This window comes from Capra hircus, chromosome 26 (genome assembly GCF_001704415.2).
Source record: "Capra hircus breed San Clemente chromosome 26, ASM170441v1, whole genome shotgun sequence".
NCBI lineage: Eukaryota > Metazoa > Chordata > Mammalia > Artiodactyla > Bovidae > Capra > Capra hircus.
Genome location: NC_030833.1, coordinates 5,643,144 through 5,669,589, shown reverse-complemented (window position 1 = coordinate 5,669,589; position 26,446 = coordinate 5,643,144). Strand labels below are relative to the sequence as shown.

The window sequence follows — 26,446 nt, the reverse complement described above, 5'->3', positions numbered from 1 at the left end:
CTGCCCGCTTCCCGGCCAGGGTGCACCTCCTTTCTGGGTGTATGAGATCCAGCCCTCGGGAGGGCACCCCGATTCGCAGAAGTCCCGCACATCAGGAGGAGACGACAACCCCTGGGGGGGGCGCTCCTTTGAGGGTGGGGGTCGTGGGCGTGGAGCGCGGGGCAGGGCCGCCGGGGGCCGAGGGCGCGCGCGCGGCTCCCCGCCCGCCGCCTCCGGCCGCCGGCCCGCCTCCCGCTGGCGCTCCCGGCCTTTCCCATCCGGCCCGCGACGCCCCGCCCGCCCCGTCCCACATGACACCGCCTCCGCCGCAAACTTTTTCCACCCCATCCTGCCGCGGCCCGAGAGGGATGGAAAATGGCGGCCTAGGCGCGGAGTTTCCTGGCGCAGCGGCGGCGGCCTGGGCGCGGGGGGCGCGGGCGGCAGCATGACGCGCTGGGTGCCCACCAAGCGCGAGGAGAAATACGGCGTGGGTGAGCACCTCCGCGCGCCGCGCGCGGGGCTCGGGGCCGCCGGGGGCGCGCCCGGGAGCCTGTTGCCGGCGGCCCGGGCGGGGACGCGGAGTGACCGCGGCGCCCGGAGCCCCGCGTCCCCAGCCCTACCCCCCTGCCCGAGGGTTCCGATCGCGCTCCCGTCGGCGGGCACTGCCCACTCGGCGCCCGGGGCGCACGCCGTCCCCGCGCTCGCTCCGGAGCCCGCGCGAGCCGGGCCGGGGACACGCGGGTGTGTGTGTGTGTTTGGAGGGGGGGGGACACGGCGGGTTGTGTCACGTCCCGAGGGTGTCCCCTCCGACACCCAGCTCTCGGGACGGGCACCGCGGCGGCGAACCCTGCAGCCTCCCGGGGCTTGCCCCCGGGCTCCCGGATCCCAGCTGGGCCGGGCCCGGCCGGGAGGCCCCCGGGGGGCATTGTTCAGCCGCGCCTTTTTTTTTAATTTTTTTCTGCTTTTCGGGTGAAGTTGTGCTCAGCGTCTGGGGCTCCCGGGTGGACCGTTTCGAGTTGCAGCGATCACGGAGAGAACTGTGCTCTCCTCCGGGGGGGTGGGCAGGAGGAGGTGGCCCGTGGGACCGGGGGCAGTCCATCGCACGACCCGGCAGCTCGGTGGTCCTGCCCTGGACGGCGCGGGACCCTGGGGACTGCAGCCGAGCGCGTCCCCGGATCCGGGGAGCGGGGTTAGGAAGGGCTGGCGGGTTTTGGCTCCGCGGCTCTTTGTCGTTTGCGGAGGGGAGTGAAGGGAGTCCGGTTGCAAGTTTACATTTCTGGCCAAGTACACATACATTCCAGAGACAGACACTTTCCTTAAGGGCCAAACAAGCGGCCCCCTTGGGCCCCGTACGCCCTGCAGCCCCACTGGCGGGGCCTGGCCTGCCGGGGCCTGTGGGTTCCTGCCTTCTCTTGACTTACCCACCCAAGGCTTCTGTCTGGGTTGGCGGCTGGTCCCCCAGCTCCATAGCTTCCCAGTTGCTTTCAGTCTATTTCCTCCTGCTCCAGGGTCGAAAGAGGGGACCCTGGACCATCTCCTCAGCCAGGCTGGGCTCTGCCTGACCTGGGCCTCCCTCTGAAGGCAGGGGATGCCCCCCTGGGGTTCCCGGTCCCTCGCCTGTCTTGCCCCTGTGGCTCTGAACCTTTGCAATGTGGTCACCCAGAGTGTCTTCCCACTCCCGCTGACGGTCTGGTTCAGGCCTCCCACTACTGCGAAGCCTCCTGGGTGGTGCTTGTCCCCAAGGCACTCTCTTTTCTTTCTGTGATGCCAGTGGCTTATATGCGAGATGCCAGAGATGCAGAGTGGGCACAGGGACAGTCCTAGGTCCCCTCTGGCCCCGCGCTGTGTTAGTGCAGGAGCGGTCCTGTTTCAGGACCGCAGTGGCTGAATTCCCTCCCCACCGCCTTTTAGAGACTCAGGCATCTGAGACTCAGGCTTGTTTACAAATGTCAACAGCCCAACAGAGCTGGGCTTTCTGATGGCAGCTCTGTTTCTAAACTTCTAAGTGGCATCCTGTGTGCATTCAGATGGTTTCAGACCCATAGAAATAACCCCATCCGTCTGCATTGGATGAGGGAGTTTTGAGGGTGGTGGAGTTTCCTGCTGGGGTAACTGCAACCTGGCGGGGGGTGGGGGGGGTCTGGGCTGTGGGGAGCCTGTTGGGATGCTGTGTTTAAGCTGAGGGCTGAGGGCTGACCCTCGGGGAACTTTGTGCTGAGAGATGAAGGAGGAGCTGGAACTCTGGGGAGAGGGGGACAGAGGGCAGGAGACCACCATCCTGCTCGGGACTTGGCCCCTCGTCCTGTGTGCTGGGGTCTACTCACTGTCCCCCACCCCGCCCCCGCCCCCCGCCATTTCACAGAGGCCGAGGACAGATGAATGCCACTGAAACCCTGGTGGTGGCTCTAGAGATCATTTATGGTCGACTCGCCTATAAGGGGCTTCTCTTTAGGATACCATGTTTTTGTTTTTTTTTACACTTTTTATTTTATATTGGAGTCTAGCTGATTAACAGTGCTGTGATATTTTAGGTCTGCAACAAAGTGACTCAGCTGTACAGATACATGTATCCATTCTCCCCCAAACTCTCCTCCCATCCAAGCTGCCACATAAGGTCGAGCAGAGTTCCCTGTGTCAACCAGTAGGACCATGTTGGTTATCCATTTTAAATATAGTAAGGTGTACACGTTGATCCTGGGACACCGTATTTGAAGACAGCTTGATCCTCTTGGTTCCTGGGGTGACCTGGATGGTGCCAGTGATCACCCTATAGATGGCTGAATAGTGGCTTGTGTCTCGAGACCGAAGGGAACATTCAGGAGCAGGGTCTGCCCACTGGGGAGGCGGCTCTGGGCATGACCGTGGCTGTGTCCTTTCTGCAGTAAGGCACACACCTTCTGGAAGCTTTGGTGGCTCAGTAGTAAAGAACTCGCCTACCAATGCAGGAGACGCAAGAGACTCGGGTTTGGTCTCTGGGTTGGGAAGATCTCCTGGAGGAGGGCATGGCATTCCACTCCAGTATTCTTGCCTGAGAAGTCCCATGGACAGAAGAGCCTGCTGGGCTACAGCCCATGGGGTCGCAAAGGGTCAGACACGACTGAAGTGACTTAGCATGCATGCATGGCGGTTCCTTCTGCTGTCACACCTTGGCTCATACTTTGGTTTGAGGAAAACTCCCAAGTTGAAGAGTTTCAAAGAAGAGAAGTTTTCTGGATGGTTTTGGAGGCAGTTCTGGGAAGGATGTGAGTGGCGGTCAGGTGGTCAGGAGACCCGGAGGGGGCTGTTCTACTCAGTGTCACCAGGAGAAGATGACAAGACAACCCAACTTTGAGCAGCAAAAGGAGCTTTAAATACGTCCTGTCAAGGAGGGCAGGCAGGCTTAGAACTCCCGAATTGGGGCAGGGGGAAGCCAAGGGTGCTTGCACCAGGCGCCCCTCCTGTCTGGGAGTTGCCTGGGGAGGGGTCCCCGTGGTCCTCAGGGCCTGGGCTGGCTGGGAAGATGGAAGTGCTGTATGTAAGAATCCATTTCCCCGAGCTAACTGGCTCTTTCTGCCTAAGGGAACACTCTTAGAGAGCCCTTTCACCAACCACAAAACTTTTTTGGCCGGAGCCTCATAAGGGGACTGTGTCTCCCTAGATGGGCTCTGGTGGGTCTGTGGGCGGGCCATGCTTCCAGCGACTTGGCCTGTGAATAGATCACGAGGGGAGAGAAAATGGTAAAACTCTTATCTCATTTGCAAACATGAATCACAGCTCATTGTCTGCAAGTACTTAGGTTCTGTTAGAAGCATTGTTTGTAAGTGAGACACTTCAGTTATTTATTTATTCTGTAAAGTCGGGAAAGGAGTAAACAGCTGATCTCTTGCTTCCTCAGCAAAGGCAGGAAATCCCGGCACCCCCGGGATTCATGGGGTTGGGGTGGGGGATGGGGGCGGCACGGTGATGGTCACCTGTGCAATTGACTAGCCTGTTCTGTCTTCCCTTGGGTATGAGTTTGGTGGGTCAGTGTTTACAGACTGGTTTATTAACACAAGGCATGAACTTTGACCTAACTCTGTCACACTCAGGGGTTGGGCCAGATGAACTTTTCCATCACCCCCCAACTAAGTTGAGTCATAAGGTCCCAACACCTATAAAACTGTGTTCATGTGGATCCAGTTGCTAAGATTAGGTGAAAAGATGTAGGGTTGTAATTCTCAACCTGATGGTGTTTGCCTTATAAGAATTCACTTAAGCCATATATTTGATCTGGGAAGTTTTCTGAGGATGGTGGGCTCATATCTCCTTGATGGTGTGGGAGACAGAATACTCCCCACCACCCCCCACCTCCCGCCAAATATCCACTCCCTAATCCCCAAGACTTATGAATATGATGTGTGACATGACAGAAGGGACTTGGCAGGTGTGGTTACGGTTATGAACCCTGAAATGGGTTGATTAGTCCTAAGTTACTCACCTGGAGCTGAAGCCCCAATACTTTGGCCACCTGATGTGAAGAGCCGACTTGCTGGAAAAGACCCTGATGCTGGGAAAGATGGGGGGCAGGAGGAGAAGGGGATGACAGAGGGTGAGATGGTTGGATGGCATCACCGACTCAATGGACATGGGTTTGAGCAAGTTCCAGGAACTGGTGATGGACAGGGAGGCCTAGTATGCCGTAGTCTGTGGGGTCAGAAAGAGTGGGACACGACTGAACAGAAGCAGCACCCCTGGGTCCCCTGAGCAGAGAACTTCCTCTGACTGCTCACAGGAGCAGTGGTGGTTGAAGTGGACACGGAGGTTCCGAGCCTTGGAAGGGCTGCGTGTCCCCTTGCTGGCCCAGAGATGTAGGGGCCCACTTGCTAGGACTGCAGGGAGCTCAGGGTGGCCCAGCTGACAGCCAGCGAGGAAATGGGGACCTCGGACCTGCAACCACAGCTGGCTTCTGCCAGTGCCCCTGGTAAGCCCGGAAACAGATTCATCCCGGAGCCTCCCGTGAGAGCCCAGCTAGCCAGCACCTTGGCTCTGAGACCCAGGAACGCTGGGCGTCTGACTTAAAGCACAGTGAGATAATAAACGTGGGTGGTTTTCAACTGCCAAGGGCGTGGTGATGGGTTATGGCAGCAGTAGGGCGTGAATGGAGGTGGTGTGGCGAGCAGCCCGGGCGAGACTGGGTTCTCTTTCCAGCCTTAGCTTTGCCAGGAGGCAGGTTGACCTCCATGTGTCCTTCGCTCTTCACTCCAGGCCAAACTCAAACAGGGAATGTGGGTATTGGCACCGAGACATCTGTAACTCCTGGGTCTTAGTCATCATGTGGCCCTTGAGCAAATGATTCCTGCTTCCTTAGCCTCAGTTTCCTCATCTGGAAAGGAGACTCAAGCCTGCCTTCCGCAGAGACCGGTGGGGATTCATTGAGATAGTGTCCTCAGAGCGCAAAGCACTGAGGTCAGCATTTGAGATAAGCCAGGCAGTCCATGGAGCCATGCTTTTAGTAATTTTTTTAATTTAATGAATTGCAGTTTGGAAATGTGGTGACAAGCGATTTCCTCTTTGGATTCGACAGTCACTGTGGCTGAAGGGAGGCTCTTCTTCCAAAGTTAATTTTCTACCGGGGAGTGTGACATTTGCTTGATAATAGAGATTATGACGTGTGTATTAAGATTAGCTCTGAGCAATGGTAATTGCTAGGAATATGGTAGTATTCCAATAATTTGGGAGTGTGGAGCTGCAGAGAGATCCTTCATATTGCTTGGAATAGCAAGCAAGCTGCTACTTTGGGGGATGAAAAATTATATTTGATTGTAAGTAAATAGAAATGCAGACATTTTCATTCACTGGAGTTGCAGAAAAACAAAACTTAAGAGCGTATTATATTTCTGCAAATCTGATTTTACTTTGGAAACATTATACACATTTTAAATGTGTTGTTGTGCCAGGGTTGGCCCAGAATAGCAGAGTGTTATCAGGATTGCCTGAGGTTGTGGGAATTGTTCTTTTGCTTGTGTTCTTGTGACCTCTGAGGATACAGGTAGTGATCTCAGAGGAGGAAATGGTGAGTCCTGAGCTGGGTGCAGCCCAGAAGCCAAGTGCCTGCGCCCGAGGGCCCCTGTGACCTCTCTCTGTCTCTCTCTCTCCTCTCTTTTTCCCCCTGCTTCCTTCTTTCCTTTCTCCCCTCCTTTTGCTCTCTTCGTTAGACTTTGGATTTCCATATAATTACACACAGCAGTTGTAAGAAGTAATGCAGAGACCCCACGTACACATTGCCGGTTTTCCCCAAGGTTCTATCTTGTAAAACTCCAACAGAGTGTCAGAACCTGGATGTAGACATTGAAGATACAGAGCGTCTCCATCCCCCCCAGGACCCCTCCTTTTGTTGCCACCCCACCCCTCCCGTTTCCCTGCCCCATAATCCCTGGCAACCATTAATCTGACCTCTATGTCTGCAATTTTGTAATTTCACGAATGTTACGTGAGTGGGATCTTGAGTATGTAGCCTTTCTGGATTGCCTTTTTCCCTCAGCATACTTCTCCAGAGAGTCACCAGACTGCTGTGTGTGTCAATGATTTGTCCCTTTTCTTTGCTGAGTAGTGTCCCGTGGTGTTGGACGTGCCACACATGGTCTAACCATTCATTTGTTGAAGGATGTCTGGTTTTGGCTATTATGAGTAAAGCTGCTGTGAACACTCATGCACAGGTTTTGTGTGCGTGTGTGTGTGAACGGAAACCTCCGTCTTCTGGGATAAAGGCCTAGGAGTGCAATTGTGTTTTGTTTGTTTTTAATTTTAAAAAAATTTTTGGCCACACTGTGCAGTATGTGGGATCTTAGTTCCCAGATCAGATATTGAACCTGTGCCCCCTGCATTGGGAGCAGAGTCTTTAAGCACCTGACTGCCAGGGAAGTCCCCGGAGCGCAGTTATTGAATTGTCTGGTAGTTTGGCTTTTTAAGAAACTGTTAATACCAGACTTTTCCCCAGTGGCTTAGCCGTTTTACATTCCCACCAGCTGTGTGCATATGTGCATGTTTGTGCATGTGTGTGGGTGTGTGCTTGTGTGTGTATGCGAAGGTGTGTGTCTGCACGCGTGTGTACTTGAAGGTATGTGTGTGCACGCATGTGCGCATGTATATGTGAATGTGTGCAGGTGTGTGCGTGTATGTGTGTGTGTGCATGTATGTGTGTGTGTGCATGTATGTGTGTGTGCGTGCATGTATGTCTGTGTGCGTGCATGTGTGCGTGAGATCCAGTCTCTCTGCATCCTTACTGACACGTGTTGTCTGTTTTCCCCAGTCTGAGCGGCGTCTCGTTGGGGTTGGAATTTGCGTTTCCCTCACTGCAGTGCTCCTTGAAGGAGATCTGGGTGTAATCTGGGAGATGAGCCAGGCTGGGTGCTGGGTGGAGCGGGGGCTGCTGATGGATTTGGTGAGATAGTTGGGTTTGCGCAGGGAAGGGCCAGCAGTCCGGCTTGCAGGGAAGATTCTGGAGGGGTAGGCTGGAGGCAGTCTGACGGTGTGGAGGTACACAGGGCTCACCCAGACGCTCGCTTTTCAGACTCTCTGTGTCCTGGGGTCGTCCTCAGAGAGGAGGGTGGTGAAGAGGAGGTGCCATTTCACACAAGGGACTTGCGCATCCGCGGAGTTTGGTATCCGTGTGCTGGAACCAGTCCCCTGTGGACACAGGGCAGGGGGGTGACTGTGGGTTGCTGCCTGCCCGTGCACACACTTAGGTGGCCTAAACAGCAGGAATTTTTACCTCCCAGTTCTGGTGGCCAGGGGCCAGGGCCTGGGTGTCGGAGGGGCTGATTCCTGCTGGGACTTCTCATCGGTTTGCAGGTCTTGCCGTGCCCTCCCATGGGCCCCCGTTGTGTGTGTCTCTGTCCTAATCTCTTCTTGTAAAGACCCCCCTCATGGATGAGAATTCACCCTGATGACTTCGTTTTGCCCTCATCACACTTAAAGACCTTGTCTCCATATCCTGCCACATTCTGTGATATTGGGGTTTGAGCTTCAACCTTTGAGTTTGGGAGGACACAGCCACTGACAGTGTGACTGCCACAACTTAAATTAAGGCTTCTCCTCTTACGTTTCACTCTGCCTTTGGGGGGGGGGGTCGCCATCTGGGTGACTTTTTCGGTAAGGGTGTGGGTCCCCAGTGCTGGGTGGACCCCAGGGAGGTGAGAGGTGAGAGGTGGGCGCTCGTGGTGGAAGCCCCCCTGCTTTGGTCACAAGGCTCACAGAATCTAGTTCAGGACTCTAGTTAGTTTCTGTGTTAAATGTGGAAATTCCTTGCTATCAAGTTATGGACAGCACTTTAAGGTGAGGTCATTTGGGACCTGAAAAGAAGCTGTGCAGGTTTGAAGTGTGGTGTCACAGCCTGGGGGGTGTAGACAGATGACTCATCAGGCGTCACCCACCTGTGCCCACCTGGCTGAGTCTCAGGAGACTGAGACATCCCCCTTAGGTTTGTTTCTAGTCTCTTACCAACTGTGTTTCTGTGGCTCGAATAGAGTGGCCAGATCATGCTGGATCTGGAATCCCAGTTCTCCCGTGATGGCGAGGAGGCCCTGGGTACCCAAGTTGCTCATTCACGTTGGCCCAGCAGACAACCCCAGGGGCTGCTCTTCACTCTGCGGACCAGGAGGCTGGCTCTGCCAACAGTCACCGCAGGCCCAGCCCGCAGTGGCCCCGGGGTGCTCGTGCGGCACTTGGTCTCGGTCGCTAACGGGCCAGGGCAGGGTGTTGCTGGTGGCAGGTCGTCTGGATGATTGAGTGTAAGCTCCATGTTAGCTCAAGACTCTGCAGGCATCCGCCTACCTGCATGCTGGTGGCCTGCTGTGTGTACATACACAGAGGCGCTCTCTGCCTTCAAAAGGCAGATGGTTTCACCCCAGACAGATGCCTATCAGCTTGTTAAATTTTCATCTGGGTGCCTTAAGGAGAAAAAGATGTTTTCTTTTGGCATGCGGTGTGTGCCAAGAGATCACAGGTTTGGGGTAGGAGAGATTCCTCTTTGAATCTCAGCTCCACCTCCTCCTAGCCAAGTGACTTGGCTGAATTGTTTGCCTTAAGCTTTCTCCTTTGTAAAAACTGGTGATCACGCCAGCCTCCTTGGGCAGATCTGGGGATAAAGAGATAGCCCACCTCAAACCTGGCCCCTGGGCTATGCTTGGCAAAGGTTAGTTCCTTTTGTTATTGATTGTGAGAAGCCTTAGGCTGCTCTAGTGAGTTCAGGCTCTGCCCGGCTCCGCACTCTGACTGGGGGACCAAAGCAATGTGGACCCTGTTGCTTCTCATCTCCTGCTGGTTGGGAGCTGCAGGTGGAGGATGGGGAGAGATGTTTCATGGCTTCCCTAAAATTTTAATGTTCACACTGAGGTCAGACCAGCAGCCTGAGTTCCTACGGATTCCCAGGGCAGATCCCTACAGCTTCCAGGGATACATCTCTCATCAAAAATGTTGCTCTGTCTTTTTTCCTCGCCCATTTGCTGTTCATAGTTGTTTCTGCCTGTCCTCAGGAGCGTGATACAAAGTTTATATGCCTTCTGGAGTGATTTTGTTTAACCTAAGGTGGATACGTTCAGTACACTTTTAGGTACACGTGTAACTATTGTGATTTCTGTTCTGAATTAGGGTTGGCTAGTTGCTGTAACAAACAGCCCCAGCGTTTTGCTGGCTTCATACAATGAAAGTTTGTTTTTTCTTCACGTCACAGTCCAAGTAGGGGTGGGGAGGGGACCCAGGGGCTCTGTTCTGTCTACTCGTACAGGGACTAAGGGTTTTTCTATCCTGTGGCTCTGCCCTCTGCAGCATCTTGCCTTTTTAGCTTGTGGATGGGGGAGGACAGGGATGCAGGACAGTTCGCAGGAGATTCTTCCTGGCCAGGACTGGTACCCACACTTCTGCTCTCATTCTTGTGTTCAGAGCTCCGTCCCTGGCCAGCACGTAGGACTCACAGATATAGTCCTGCTTTGTGCCCCAAAGGAGGAGGACGAGGTGGATCTCCTCGACCTATTCCTATAAATATGTATTTTCCATTGATCAGCACGAACTGTAGTGGACTGGTTAGAAATACGGGCATTGAGCACCGGATTGTAAGATCTCACACCTCTTAGTCCCTGACAGTCTGGTGGCAGACCAGATGGCCAGACCCCTGCAAAGATGTGAAGGGATGTGAATGGGGGCAGTTGCTGCCTTTTTCTTTGATGTTTGTTCCACGACTTACATCCTATAGGATTTCAGGATGTTCTTTGTGTACTTAACCCAGAAGGGTCCTGGGGCAAGGGGAGTGGGCCCGGGAGCATAAAGAAGGCTGCCTTCTAAAATGGTCATCTTCATATTTGTTGGCGGTTCCCATTCTCACCACCCTAAAATGTACTTACCACCTCCAGACCCCATTCCCACCCCTGAAGCCTGTTGCAGTCTTCCGGCTTCAGAAGATGTTTACTAAAGCCTGCTGAGAACCGCGTCTGCCTCAAAGTGTTGGCGTTTGTTTCTTTATAAGAATGGAATCATTTCTCTTTTTTTTTTGGTAAATTGCAGTATTGTTGATTTACAATGTTGTGTTAGTTTCAGGTGTACAGCAAAGTACAGCTTCGGTTTCATAGATGTATAATGTGTGTGCACATGTATATACATATATTCTTTTCTGGACTCTTTTCCGTTATAGTTTATCGGCAGATGTTGAGTGTAGTTCTCTGTGCTATGTAGTAGGTCCTTGTTGTTTGTCTGTTTTATATAGAGTAGTTTGCATCTGCTAATCTACCCACCCCTCCTTTCCCCTTCGGTGGCTCAGTGGTAAAGAATCTGCCTACCAGTACAGGAGGTGAGGGTTCGATCCCTGGCCCGGGAAGATCCCCTGGAGGAAGAAATGGCAACCCACTCCAGGATTCTTGCCTGGAAAATCCTGTGGACAGAGGAACTTGGCAGCCTACAGTCCATGGGGTCACAAGCAGTGGGGCACGACTTAGCGATTGAACAACAGCCTTCCCCTTTGGTAACCATACATTTGTTTTCTGTGTCTGTGATTCTGTTTCTGTTCATTTGTACCATTTGTTAAGATTCCACATGTGAGTAGTAACACGTCCTTGTCTTCTTCTTTCTGACTTGATTCGCGTAGTAGGACAGCCTCCAGGTCTGTCTGTGTTACTGCTCAGTGCTCAGTCCTGTCACTCAGTTGTGGCCGACTCTCCATGACCCCATGGACTGCCTCCCTGTCCATCACCAACTCCCGGAGCTCGCTCAGACTCATGTCCATCGAGTCAGTGATGCCATCCAACCATCTCATCCTCTGTCGTCCCCTTCTCCTCCTGCCCTCAATCTTTCCCAGCATCAGGGACTTTTCCAGCAAGTCAGTTCTTCTCATCAGGTGGCCAAAGTATTGGAGCTTCAGCTTTAGCCTCAGTCCTTCCAATGAATATTCAGGACTAATTGCCTTTAGGATGGATTGGTTGGCTCTCTTTGCAGTTTAAAGGACTCTCAAGAGTCTTCTTCAACACCACAGTTCAAAAGCATCAATTCTCCAGTGCTCAGCTTTCGTTATGGTCCAACCCTCACATCCATACATGACTACAGGAGAAACCATAGCTTTGACTGGATGGACCTTTGTTGGCAAAGTAATGTCTCTGCTTTTTAATATGCTGCTTAGGTTGGTCATAGCTTTTTTTCCAAGGAGCAAACATCTTTTAATTTCATGGCTGCAGTTGCCATCTGCAGTGATTTTGGAGCCCAAGAAAATAAAATCTGTCACTTTCCATTTTTTCCCCATCTGTTTGCCATGAAGTGATGGCACTGGATGCCACGATCTTCATTTTTTCAGAAGTTACTGCAGGTGGCATTATTTCATTCCTTCTTCCTTAAATGGCTGAGTGGCATTTCCTTGTGTTTCTATACATACACACCACCCTTTCTTTATCCTTTGATCTGTTGATGGACGTTGAGGTTGTTTCCCTATCTTGGCTGTTGTAAAGACTGCTACAGTGAACGAATCTTCATTTTCTGAAGTAGTGCTTGTCTTTATGACTCAGTGGGTGCTGAAAAGGGCTAGACGGCAGATTGGTCAGAACTGCAGTAACTTAAAGTGGCATGAGGGGGCTGGATAGTGTGGGATATTAAAGAACGCTGGACCAGGAGTCAGAAGGTCTGGGATCCAGGTCTGGGCCCAACACTTCTTACAGCCTTTCCCACCTGCCCGACCTCAGACCCTGCACCTGGGTGCTGGGAGAGTCCCAGAGCCTGTGCTCACCTCTCAGCCGCCCTGGAGGAGCCGCCCAGATCACGTGTACAGAAGAGCCTGCCCCAGGAAGGAGCATCACTTGGGCTTGCTTGCTGTGTTCCATTCACTTATTATAGAGAACATGGGCAGCATCTGGCGATGGTTTTCTTCTGTCTTTAACTGAAAGAGGACCGTGTGAGCTTTTACTTTTCATCAAGTCTTGTAACTTTTATTTTACGTGCGACAGGTTGTCTGATAATTGATTAGCCATCTGGGCAGCTGAGCATTCTGAATGATCTGCTCAGCTGGGCAGCCAAATCCGTGTGTAGAGCTGAGCAGTGATGTAGTCACGGAGTGTGTCCCCGCTTCAGGGGTGAACGCGGCCGTCGCCAGCCCCAGGGAGATAAGCCAGAGAAGAAAATGGTACAGCTCCTCCCTCCCTCCCTCCCTCTCTGCCTTCCTTCTTGTTTACTTGCCAGCTTTGTTCTTAGACATTGAGGATCCAGAGTTAGCCTATGTCTCATCTCGGCTAGATTCTTGCCTTTGAGTGACTTACCCAAAACTCTGCGGTCTTTGGGGCTTTGGGGATTGCAAGGATGTGGATCTGTTTGATTTTTTTATTTCATGCCTAAACTAACTTGTTCGGTTTGTCTTAGACTGTGTCCTCTGAGCCCTGAGCTTTGTCCAGCCCAGCTCTTGGGATCTCTGATCGGATTTCTGAGACCGTGGTGGCTGCCGCCTGTGTGGAAAGGGCATCCTTTAAGACGCCCTCCCCAGCCTTCTTGGCCTCATTTCCTGCCGCACTTCTGTCCTGCCGGCTGCCTGGCTGGCCCTGGGGCACCATCTGCAATTTCCTGCCTTAGTTCCATGGGTCTTCCCCTCCTGGCATTGCCTCCTGATCCCTTTTGTCCCTCTGTCCCTCTGTCCTCAACCTGGGGCTGGGGGGGCAGGGATGTGTGAGGGCTGAGGCCCCAGTGAGAATGGTGCTCAGCCCCAAGGGCCCAGGAGTCTTGAGGGATGAGGAGGGGGGCAGCAGGGGGAGAGCCTGGGCTGGTGGCAAGAAGGCCCTGGGATCAGGGAGTCAGGATGGAAGAGACCAGAGGCCTCCCTCCCCCAAGCTCACAGCACTTTCAGTTCAGTTCAGTCGCACAGTCGTGTCCAACTCTCTGCGACCCCATGGGCTGTAGCACGCCAGGCCTCCCTGTCCATCACCAACTCCTGGAGTTTACTCAGACTCACATCCCTTGAGTCGGTGATGCCACATCTCAGCACACTGGTTTCCCTCTTAATTTCAGCAACCTAAGCCCCATACAGCAGATTCTGGGCTGATGGATCCAGGAGTCCTGGTCCTTGCTACCTGGTTAGGGCCTCGGAGCAGCTGCCCTGAATGTAGGGGAGGGGACTAGCCCGAAGCCCACAGCCTTGTCCCTGGAGTATTCAGTGACGGTGAAAGGTGCTCCGTCGTGTCTGACTCTTTGCGACCACATGGACTATATAGTCCATGGAATTCTCCAGGCCAGGATACTGGAGTGAGTAGCCTTTCCCTTCTCCAGGGGATCTTCCCAACCCAGGGATTGAACCCAGGTCTCCTGCCTTGCAGGCAGATTCTTTACCAGCTGAGCCACCAGGGAAGCCCAAGAATACTGGAGTGGGTAGCCTATCCCTTCTCCAGCGGATCTTCCCAACCCAGGAATCGAACCGGAGTTTCCTCCATTGCAGACAGATTCTTTACCAGCTGAGCTATCAGGGAAGCCCCAAGTGTTCAGTGACATCACTGCAAAGAAGGTCCATTGAGGGGAGTCAGCCCCATCCCAGCCAGGATGTGGGCTGGCTTGCGATGCACTGGGGGCTCCGAAGCCCCTATGTGCCTTTGTCCTTCCTTTTTGACTGTGGATAACAGTAGTTTCTGCCTCACAGAGTTGCTCAAGGCTTAAATGGGTGAATCCATGCCAAGCGGGTTTCTGTGATCTGTGTACTAGTGACTTTCTGGGTTGCCTGTATTTTGGTCCTGTGCATTGTGGGGTAGTCAGCAGCACCCTTGGCTCACTTGATCCCACTAGCAATTCCCTTCCTTCAGTGGGGACAACCCAAGATAGGTCCAGACATTGCCATGTGTCCCCGTGGGGGCCGGATGGCTCCCACTGGCGTCAGCAGAGCGCTGGGAGTTACCCCAACTGCTAACCAGCACCCTGTGTGTATTTACTGTAGTGTAGCGAGCGCGGTGTAGTATCGCGTAGCGAGCGCGGTGTAGTGTGGTTGTTTGCTGTAGTGCCTGTGTTGTTAGAAGCAAAGTTTTTGCCACACGTTTGGGAGGAAAAGTTAGAAACCTGCAGGACTTGTTTCCGAAGGCGGTGCTTTGGGCAGGAGTGTTAAGAGAAGGGAGCCAGCGGGAGTGGGGGTGGGGCTTACAGCCAGGCACCTGGGCTGTCTGCGGGTGGTCAGGTGGTAGCTGTGTTTCTTCCGTAGTGTTGTTCAGTCGCTAAGTTGGGTCAGACTCTTCGTGACCCCATGAACTGCAGCCCGCTGGGCTGCCCTGTCCTTCTTTCTGAGAGACGAGCAGCAGTCTTGGGTTGGGTCCTGGCAGAGATGCACAGATTACCAGGGGCGTGATGGCCCACCCCCAGCATCTTGTCTAAGAAATACCATTCAGACTCCCTACAGACCTTCATCAAGACAGGAATTCAAGCATTTGCTCTTGGAGTTTTATTTGCTGGAGTCAAGGCACTTATCAAGACTCCATCCCCACCCCCCCCCACTCCCCGAAAATAATAACTTATTTTCTTTAGCATAATTGACTTTACCAGGGGCAAATAATGATTTAGCAGGAGGGAAATGTGATTATTTTTCTTCCAAATTGCTGCGCTTCTATTAACTTCGCGAGATTTATTTTCAAGTCCTTCTGATGTCGTGTGTGTTGCGCTGCCCATCTTTCACAGGCGGGAATGTGTGTTGGTCTCCCAGGCGCTGTGACCAGGCAGCCAGGTTCCTTTAGATTGTTCCTGGGGGTGGGGGTGGGTATTGCTTTGAGGATCAGCCTGGAGAGGCCGGGGAAGGGAGAGACGGGTGTGGGAACCGGGACTGGGGATGACTGCCAGGTACAGAAGGGGCTTCGTTCAGCTGACCTCACTGTGCCTGGTGGTACGTCCTTACCCAAGTTCTGGCCTGTCCACCTGTGTGTTCTGGTCATGCCGCAGTGCCTTTGCACATGTTCTTTTGTCTGCCTGGAAATAACCTTCATTTACCTCCCCCCCGCCAAGATTTTCCGGGCTTAGCTCAGCTTATACATCTCTCTGTTATTTTATTGACGTTGAGTTGATTCACAGTGTTGCGTTAATTTCCCCTCTACAGTGAAGTGACTCAGTTATACAGGCGTACATTCTTTTTTCATATTCTTTTCCAGTATGGTGTGTTGCAGGATACTGAATGTATTTCCTTGAGCTAAACAGGAGGACCTTGCTGTATATCCATTCTGCATAAAATAGTTAGCGACTGTAACCCAAACTCGCCACCCACCGCTCCCCTACCCCCCACGTCCCCGGCAGCCACAGTCTGTTCTCTGAGTTTGTGAGTCCGTTTCTGTTTGTCAGTAAGTTCCTTTGAGTCATACTTTAGATTCCGTCCCTGGTGGCTCAGATGGTAAAGAATCTGCCTGGAATGTGGGAGACCTGGGTTTGATCCCTGGGTGGAGAAAGTCCTCTAGAGAAGGGAATGGCTACCCACTCCAGTATTCTTGCCTAGAGAATCCCATGGACAGAGGAGCCTGGGGGGCTACTGTGATGGGCACTTTCACTTTTTTTCACTTTTCAGCTTGTTTTACGATGTGTTTGTTTCAGGTATACAGCACAGTGGTTCGTTATACCTATGTGTGGATAGAAATATATACATATGCATACGTATGCATATATATTCTCTTCAAATTGTTTTTCCTTCAATGGGCTATTACAAAATACTGAGTCTAGTTCCCTGTGCCATAGAGTAGGTCCTTGTTTGTTATCTATGTTGTATATCGTAATTCAGAGGTCCGCAGCTGCTTCCCAGGTGGCATTAGTGGTGAAGAATCCATCTGCTAATGCAGGAGACGTAAGAGACTTGAGTTTGATCCCTGGGTTGGGAAGACCCTTAGAGGAGGACATGGCTACCCACCCCAGCATTCATGCCTAGAGAATCCCATGGACAGAGGAGCCTGGTGGGCTACAGTCCGTAGGGTCGCAAAGAGTTGGACACGACTGACGTGACTTAGCATGCACCTACAACCTCTGGGCTTGTATGCCTGGTGATCTGAGGTGGAGCTGATGTAGTAATAATGGAAATAAAGTGCACAATAAATGTAATGCGCTTGAATCATCCCCAAACCATCCCCTCCCCCACCTGCAGTCCATGGAAAAACTGTCTTCCACAAAACGGGTCCCTGGTGCAGTTGGGTACCTCTGTAGTAATTCACAGGCTCTTAAAGCCAAAGAGGCAATATCATCTTGGTTTCCTAATTGAGGGGCCAGGGAAGTGAGTGTGGAGCTGGGCGGGGACCCTCGCTGGCAGGCCCCATTTAGAGCTTTAATGAACACAAGAGGCTTCTGAAGTGCTGGGTGTGGGGAAGGGGAAGTGAACCTTGAGTGACAGTTTTTTTTTTTTTTTAAAGTGATTTAACAGAAATCCGATTCCATAGAATTCCTGCCTCTTCAACTGTGTTGCCTCCAGTTGAACAGAAAATAAAATCTCCAGTTTTCACCTGACCAGTAATTACCAGTGGGGACCACATGTGGTCAAGGGCTCAAAAGCATTTGTCTGTACAATTTCCCTCTTTGCTGCCTATGATTTACAGGCAGGCGCTTAAAGGTGGGATTAACGTGGACTCAGCCTTCAGAGTGAAGAATGTAAGGCCCTGGGAATGAAGGATGGATGGAACTGTTTCCTAAGGACGAAGTTTCAGCAATCTTGGCATCAATAGTATGGCATTATTCTTTCATTCTTAAAATTGATCTTTTATTTACCTGCCAAAGTCCGCCGCTTACCTGCAACTATGGGCAGCAGCTTTGCAGCTTTGCTTTAAATGTGTCAGCTTACACAAACTTTAGACCAGCTTATAAAATTTTCACAGGGTTTCCTGCCTTTATCACTGAGTTAATGATGTTTCATCTCGTGGTTGTGGTTGCATCACAGCCTGGAGAAATAGAATGGTGCTGTTGAGTCTTGTTTCCTTTTTTTTTCTTTTAATGAATGCTTCTTGTGTCATAAGGGGCTTCCCTGGTGGCTCAATGGTAAAGAATCTGCCTGCCAAAGGCAGGAGACGCGGGTTCGATCCCTGGGTTGGGAAGGTCCCCTGGAAGAAGAAATGGCAACCCACTCCAGTGTTCTTCCCTGGGAAATCCCATGAACAGAGGAGCCTGGCAGACAGCAGACTGCAGGGTCTCTAAACTTAGCGACTAAACAGCAACAACATCTTGTGTCCTACAGCCCGACTGCCTGGGCAGTGAGCCTAATTTGCCCTCTGCTTATGCTCTAAAATGTTTTTGATTGTGTACACACACACACACCCCAGGCACATACATGCACAAAGCTGGGTGAAATCCCTGCATTACCTGGTCCAGCTTCTGCACTTCACTCTTCTTGTTACCTTTTCTTACCATGCAGGGAGGTCAGGAACCCCTTTCTAAACTACACACGTGGCAGGGTGTTTGTGTCATAGTCACACCCATGTGGATGACCCAAAACCTCAAGGGGCAGCTGAGACCAAAGGAAGCGATGTTATTGGAAAACCTTCGTGGGATGCTTCCAGAGCAGGAGAGCTTCTGGGTCTTTCCTTTTTCTGAGAAGGTGACATGTGGGAGGAAGACCTAAGATGTCAAGTGGAGACAGCAGTTCTAAACGGAAGTTGATTGACAGCGTCCTGGTAGTTTTCAGGCGTAAAGCAAAGTGATTCAGTTACACGTATGTATATGTATTCCTTTTCAGAGTCTTTCCTTTTATAGGTTATTGCAAGATATTAAATATAGTTCCCTGTGCTATACAGTAGGTTCGTATTGTTTTCCTGTTTCGTATATAATAGTGTGTATCTGTTAATTCCAAATTCATCTCTCCCCGCCGCCTCATCCCAGTTCCCCTTAGTACAGATGGCTCTGTAACAGTGGAATGAGATTTTCTTGAACTGTTGCTTTTGGTGAATGGAATGAGTACCGTGTTCATCTCAGAAGCTGGGGAAACCCTCACGAGCAGGCAGGGGATGGCTGACTTTGCCCTGGAGGACAGACCTGATCAGAGGAGTCTGTCCCATGACATCAGCGGGGAGCTCCACGAGTGGAATGAAACACTGTGGCTATTGTATCTGTCTGTTTATCCATCCATCCGTCTGTCTGTCCGTCCATCCCTTTATTTTTCCAGTTTTACTGAGATACTATTGGCACTGTTTTTGTTGTTCAGTTGCCAAGTTGCGTCTGACTCTCTGCCACCCCGTGGACCTCAGCACTCCAGGCTTCCTCGTCCTTTACTGTCTCCCGGGGTTTGCTTAAATAGAGCACTGTATAAGTTTCAGCGGTACAGCGTATTGATTTAAACTACATACGTGATGAAATGATAATCACTGTATTTATTAAACATCCATCATGTTATATATTGGGCTTCCCTGGTGGCCCAGACAGTGAGGAATCTTCCTGCAAAGCAGGAAACCTATGTTCGATCCCTGGATCGGGAAGATCCCCTGGAGGAGGGAATGGCTATCCACTTCAGTCTTCTTGCCTGGAGAATCCCATGGACAGAGGAGCCTGGTGGGCTACTGCCCATGGGGTCACAAAGAGTCGGACACGGCTGAGCGACTAACAGATACACATCATGTGATATACAACATTAAAGAAAACAGAAAAAAAGTGTTCCTTGTGATAAAAGCTCTTAGGATTCACTTTCAGCCATTTTTATATATAACATGAAGAAGTATTAATTATGTTTGACAGGTTATGCATTATATCCTTAGTACTTCAATGCTAAGGGTTATAGTAGGATTTCCAGTTATGCTGTTATACCTGGAAGTTGACCGCCTTCATCCAGTCTTCCTCCCACATTCCTCCCACCCCGCCTCCCCCCACCTAGAAAGTAAAAGCGTCATCGGTGACCACCAGGAGCCCTGGGTGTGACTGACTGCCGAGGACAGGGGAGCCTGGCCAGCGCTGATGTGAATACATCACGTAACCGGCCAGAGTAACCGGCCATGTAACTGGCCAGAGTGGGCACCCTCTTGAGGAGCCTTCAGGAGGCTGTGCACCTGTAGCTGTTAGAATCCTACAGGCAGGAATGGAAAAATGGCAAACCTCCCCGAGGGGCAGGGATGTGATGTAGGGTGTGCCTGCTGTGTGTGTGTGTATAATGTAGGGTGTGCCTGCTATGTGTGTGTGTGTGTGTGTGTGTGTGTGTGTGTGTGTGTGTAGAGGCTGGGGATTGAACTAGGTAACAGTGAGATTCTTCCAGCCCTGAAGTCCCACTTGGTTTGAATTCAGACCCCTGGATTCCCATTTGAGTTTGGGCTGGTTATTTCACCTCTCTGAGCCTCAGTTTGCACATCTGTAAAGTGGGGATAATGATGGTACCCACTTGCTATAAATGTGGAGAGGAGGAGTGACAGAAGTGTAAAATGCTCAGCGCCCGCTAATCACTTAGTTCTTAGGAAGACCATCATTGGCACCACATTAAGCCTGAAAATAGGTCCCTGGTGACAAAGCCACCTCTGTTTAGTGTACTTCTGTCTTCTGGTTTAAAAAAAAGAAGAAAGAAAAGGTTAAGGATTAGAGAGCTGTTAAGTAGAACCATTCGATTCCCACATAAATTACTTGATGTTTACTCTCGGTTCTCAACTACTTGTAGGCTTCAGTATGAATTTAGATATCCAGGAAAAGCAGACAAAAGAAAAAAAAATTAAACTTCAAAAAACTACCAGTTCGCATATGTATTTGCATATATTTACATATTAACTCGAGAACACAATTCCTAATGCTTGCAGGACCTTGCCTGGATCATTTAATCCAGTTTCTAGGATGAAGATGTAGGATGTTATGGGTTAAATTGTGGCCCCTCTTCCCCCTCCCAAAAATGAGTCCCAATTCCTAGTACCTTAGACTGTGATCTTATTTGCAATAGGGTCACTGGAGATATAATTGTCTTGGTTAGTTAGTTAAGGGGATGGCCCGGTGGCTCAGCAGTGAAGAGATTCTTTTCTCTTTACTCCTGCTTCCAAGTGCAGGAGCTGCAGGAGACGCATGTTCGATCCCTGGGTTGGCAAGATCCCCTGGAGGAGGGCATGAAAACCCACTGTAGTATTCTTGCCTAGAGAATTCCATGGATGGAAGAGCCTGGCGGGCTCCATAGGGTTGAAGAGTCGCACACGACTGAAGTGGCTTAGCATGCATACACGCACAATTAGTGAAGATGAGGTCATTCTAGATTAGAGTTGGCCTTTAATTCAAGGTGGCTGGTCCTTATAAGAAGAGGCAGACCCCCAAGAGATCATGTGAGGATAGAGGCAGAAATTAGAGTTGAGCTGCAGGAGCCAAGGGACCCCGCGGAGCGCCTGGGGCTGCCAGGAGCTAGAGGCTGCGAGGAGGGAGCCCCCCTCCCCCCGCCCTTCATTTTGGACCCTTGGACTCCCAGACCTGGGAGAGAATTCATAGCTAGCACTTTGCAGTCATTTGTTATGGTGGCCCCAATTCAGAACATTTGGGCACAGATGCGTTTGAGAAACAGGTGCAGAGACATTTCTGGTCTTCATTCAGGGAGGAAGGTGATGCTCAGAGACCGTGTGTCCTGGTCTGTTTTGCTTCATATTTTTAGAGAATTGTCTGGAGACTCGTGGTGTCTCACGTGCAAGTGTGTGATATCACTGGTAGGTTTGTACTCTCTCTTTGATTTGCTTTTTTCCTTCAATTTGGATGTGACGTGGAGTTTCTTGGCCAGTTTCTTGAGGCGAATAGGCAATGCCTAATGAACGGCCATCCCTCCCAAGGGTGAAGGCCCTGAGGTGTGTGTGGGACCTTTGTCTGATGCAGCCTGTTCTCCAGTTGGCATCTTAGTAAGTGATCTCTTACTTTAATTTTTTTTTAGATTTTTTGACAGTGCCTCATGGCACATGGGATCTTAATTCCCTGACCACGGATCAAACCCATGCCCCCTGCATTGGAAAGAGTCTTAACTGCTGGACCTCCAGGGAAATCTGGGTCATCTCCTCCTCCAGAGAGACTGTCTCTGAGTTACTTCCTTCATTCCTTCATCACTTCATCACTCATTCGACACTGACTCAGAGTCTGCATGGCAGACACCCTTCGAAGTGCTGGGGACTCACCAAAGATCCAGGCAGACATAGTGTGTGCCTTTGGGTTGCCTGCTGTCTAGCTGTAAAGTCGATACTGATGCCAGAAGTGAGCATTCTCTAAGAATGACGGCATATGCTGTGTCCCTGGGCACCTGCCCAGGGGCCGGACAGTCTAGGAGAACTGGCAGGAGCAGGTATCATTTAGAGAGACCTGGGGGACCTCCAGCAGGTACCCAGCAGAACAGTCAGGACGAGTGATCGCAGCAGAGGGGACTGTGTATGAGGTTTGGAGCTGGATTGAGTGGCTTGCTGGAGAAGCTGAAAGAATAAAAGATGAACAGAATGAGGGCGTTCCCTGGATTCAGAAACCTAAAGCAGAATGAAGGGACGGTCTCCAAGCCCCACTTGGAAAGAAGGCACTTAAGGAAGCTGGAGGGTGGGGGCATTGATCCCCCTGGCGGTGACTCATTTCATTTATTCCCAGAGCTGTGTCCTGGGCTGATGGCTGATCTCTGCCCCCGGGGGACCTCCACAGAGCCTGCTTTCTGACTTGTAAACTGGCCTGGCGTTATTAAGTCTCCAACCCCCAATTTACCAGAAAATCAGAAGAAATGGGCTTCCTTTCTTCCATTTATAAGCGTTATTTTGCACAATTGCCACACAGCCACTGTTGCCCTGAGCCAGAAGGGTTTGATCTATTGAGTCTAGACTGGTATTATGGCTAAGTATTTAATCAGGTCACTTTCAGAAGCCTGGCTGCGGGCATTTAATCTCTAGAAGCATTTTCATACGTCTTGTTTGAGGGTGGCGCCTCTGTCCGGAAGGACTGCAGGGAAGAAAATGTGCTGAACCTGAAAGGCGCCGTTGTCCGGGGAGGCGGAAGGAACCGGGGTTTGCAGCCGTGTGTGGGTCTGTCGAGCACAGATGAAAATCCCTGCGAGTTTATTTGCGTCAAGACTGATTCAGCAGCTCATTGTCAGGGCCTGTTGTGGCTGGGTAGTTGTTGGGCTGAGTCCCAGAGGGTTAAGGGGCTGTTTACAATTGGACTGAGCTGGGAGTGAATTCTGGCCACCTTGCTGGTTGGGTAATTTTTAGAACATGCTGTGGACGGTGCATTTCCTTTTGGAGAAGGCAGTGGTGCTCCACTCTAGTACTCTTGCCTGGAAAATCCCATGGACGGAGGAGCCTGGTGGGCTGCAGTCCGTGGGGTTGCTAAGAGTCGGACACGACTGAGCAACTTCACTTTCACTTTTTCACTTTCATGCATTGGAGAAGGAAATGGCAACCCACTCAACTGGGGATTAATACTGGTTGCTGCCCTAGTGTTGGCATGGATTAAATGTTGACACCCAGGTCATACGGGTTTTTTATTGGAGTTGCTCTGAAGAGTCTAGGGTGTCAGTTGTGGTGATGGGGATTCAGGGTGTTGGCCCTTGGTCTTGAAGGGATTTGTGGCTTGGTTGTGGCTGGTGGGCTGTCTCTGGGAGGCTTCACCGAGGACTCCTGGTGGGCCTTGCAGATGCTGAGGTTGGGAAGGGGCAGCAGATGGCAAGGCGTTCATGGGAGGTTCTGCCCAGGCTGCCGTGGGCCATGTGGGCCAAGGGCTTGCAGGCTGGGTTGGTGAGTGGAAACTCGGGCCTAAAAGCTGCAGGGGCGAGTGGAGTGAGGAGGCCAACAAGGGAGCTCGTTCTGACATTGTTGTTGGTTTATGAGTCAGTGCAGGATTTACATGAAAAGTGAGGTATTGGGGCGAGATTCACTCGGCACGCTCTTAAGCATGATAGGGTAAGCGGTTCAGTGGCACGACTACACTCAGCCTTGTTTAATATCCTCTGTCTCATTTTAGACATTTACATCGTTCCAGAACAAAACCCCTCACCCGTTAAGCAGCTTCTCCCCCCTTTCTCTCCTCCTCCGAGGCCCTGGCAGCCACTAATCTCTGTTCGGTCTCTGTGGACTTACGTCTATGGATCATATGATACGTGACGTTTGTCTGCCTTTTTTTGTCTCAGCATGTTGCTTTCAAGGTTCATCCACATTGGCGTGTGTGTCAAAGCTTCATTCCTTCCCGTGACTGAGTAATATCTCCCTGTGGGCTACGCTCAGTTGCTCAGTTGTGTCCGACTCTTTGTGACCTCATGAACTTTAGCCCTGCCAGGCTCCTCTGTCCATGGGGATGCTCCAGGCAAGAATACTGGAGTGGGTCGCCATTTCCTGCTCTAGGGGATCTTCCCGACCCAGGGATCACATCCAGGTCTCCTGCATTGCGGGCAGATTCTTTACCCTCTGAGCCACCAGGGAAGCCCAGTATCTCCCCACGTGTATCTGTTCCACGGTTGATTCTTCACGTATCTGTTGACAGACATCTGGGTTATTTCCACCTTTTGGGTGTTGTGAATAATACTGCTGTGAATATTCAGGGGTAACTGTTTGTTGGAACTCTTGTTTTTAGTTCTTGTGGGTACATACCACGGAGTGAAATTGCCAGACCTTATGGAAATCCTGTGTTTAAGTTAGTGGCAAGATTTTTGGTGTGTGTGTGTGTGCGTGTGTGTGTGTGTGTGTGTGTGTTAGGCACTCAGTTGTATCCGACTCTGCAACCCCATGGACTGTAGCCCATCAGGCTCCTCTGTCCATGGAATTATCAAGGCAAGAATATTGGAGGGAGTTGCTGTTCCCTTCTCCAGGGGATCTTCCCGACCCAGGGATTGAATCCAGGTCTCCCGCATTGCAGGAGGATTCTTTACCGTCTGAGCCACAGCAAATGCTGGCTGAGCATCAGAGATGGCAGCACCACAGAATCCTGGACAGGGGGCCGGTGTTGGGGGGCACTTCGCAGTGAGCTGCGTTCTCTTGGGCTCGTTACCGCATGAACTAAAGGGTGCATAGTACACGGACAGTGCCTCCCGGTGGTGAGCGCGGTCCATGCACCGCAGCTCTCCAGCTGGTGGCCTTGGGCTGCCGTCCTAACGTGCTCTGACACACTGGGTGACTTAGAACAGCCAAATGTGCTTTCTCACGGTTCTGGAAGCCAGAAGTCTCAGATCAGGTGTTGGCTGCTGGGTTCATTCTGGAGGTGTGGATTTTCGCTCTAGTGTCTTCTTGGGGCTCCTGCTGGACCTTGGCGTTCCTTGGTGTATGGCAATATTACCTCAGTCTCTGCCTCTGTCTTTTGCTTATTTATTTATTTTTTGAGACATCAGCAGTTTGATAGATGAGAGAGCTTATACACTTGAAGCCAGGTCCCAGAGTGACACCCCCTTTTGTGCAGTGGACACTGGGCAGGATGTGGTGACTGTCTTTACTCTGCCTCTGTCTTCACATGGTGCTTTGTCTGTGTCTCTCTGAGTCTCTGTGTCCAAAATTCCCTTTTCTTAGAAGGAGAGTAGGAAGCCCAGGGCTCCAAAATCACCATGCAGATGGGGACTGCAGCCACGAAATTAAAAGACACTTGCTCCTTGGAAGAAAAACTATGACAAACCTAGACTGCATGTTAAAAAGCAGGGACATTACTTTGCCAACAAAGATCCATCTAGTCAAACCTATGGTTTTTCCAATAGTCAGGTATGGATGTGAGAGTTGGACCATAAAGAAAGCTGAGTGCCGAAGAAGTGATGCTTTTGAACTGTGGTGCAGGAGAAGACTCACGAGAGTCCCTTGGACTGCAAGGAGATCCAACCAGTCCATTCTGAAGGAGATCAATCTTGAATATTCATTGGAAGGACTGATGCTGAAGCTGAAACTCCAATACTTTGACCACCTGATGTGAAGAACTGACTCATTGGAAAAGTCCCTATTACTGTGAAAGATTGAAGGCAGGAGGAGAAGGGGATGACAGAGGACGAGATGGTTGGACGGCATCACTGACTCGATGGACATGAGTTTGAGCAAACTCCTGTAGATGGAGAAAGACAGGGAAGCCTGGCGTGCTGCAGTCCATGGGGTCTCGAAGTGTCGGACACGACTGAGTGCCTGAACAACAACAAGAGCAAATTCAATGTGACCCCTTCCCAATTTAAGTACATTTACAAAAATCCAATTTCCAAAGCAGGTCATTTTCACAGGGACTGGGGATTAAATATTTGAATATAACTTTTAGGAGGGAGGGATAAAATCTAACCCAGCACTGCTACTAATTATGACTGTTTCAAAATAAACAGATCGAACAGATTAGATCTTGATTAGATCTATTTCCAGCTTATTCAGTTCAGTTCAGTCGCTCAGTCGTGTCTGACTTTTTTCAACCCCATGGACTGCAGCACGCCAGGCTTCCCTGTCCTTCAGCATCTCTCGGAGTTTGCTCAAACTCATGTCCATTGAGTCCAGGTTATTAGAAACCCCATTTCCAGAAGGTTACTGGAAAGTTAGGTATAGAAGACCACAGGCCACAAACCTGGGTGTATGGTGACACCCTGGGAAGACACGCCCCTGTTGTGCTTTCCTGATGTTGTTACGGGGACAGGCTTAGAGGGCAGAGTGGGGACAGATGAGATCCTGTGGGGACCTGGAGGCTACCTAGAGATTCTCTCTCTGGGTACCTGCTGGCAGCTTCCATCCTCTAAAGCTGAGTTCCCTAACTCTTGACTTGCTGGGCTGACAGTTACAGCTCCTCCAAGTTTGGGGAGCCAGTGGAGGAGACACTGTTTGGGTCTCACTGAAGATAAAGTGAGACCGGGGAGCTTCAAACAGTCTAGGGAGGTGGAGAGATCATTGGAGAATTGCATGGACTCTAGTATTGTCCGTGGGGTCACATAGAGTTGGACACGACTGCGTGACTTTCACTTTCACTATTTACTGTTAACACGGTGGCATTAATTACGTATAGGTTTAGACACTAAGTCGTGTCTGACTCTTGTGATCACATGGACTGTAGCCTGCCAGGCTCCTCTGTCCATGGGGTTCTCCAGACAAGAATACTGGAGTGGGTTGCCATTTCCTGCACCAGGGGATCTTCCCAACCCAGGGATCGAACCTGGGCCTCCTGCATTGCAGGC

General features: G+C 51.1%; 1 protein-coding gene across 2 annotated transcripts in view; it reads left to right on the top strand.

Annotated features, from left to right (window-relative positions):
- Positions 281-26,446, top strand: part of DOCK1 (dedicator of cytokinesis 1) — a 568,807-nt gene continuing 542,641 nt past the window's right edge. Inside the window, exon 1 of one of the 2 annotated variants that reach the window (XM_018041175.1) lies at positions 281-470. In XM_018041175.1, coding sequence (XP_017896664.1) covers positions 425-470 — 46 coding nt within the window. In that variant the 5' untranslated portion in view covers positions 281-424. The remainder of the gene's footprint in view (positions 471-26,446) is intronic. The other variant, XM_018041176.1, reaches the window with a different exon arrangement.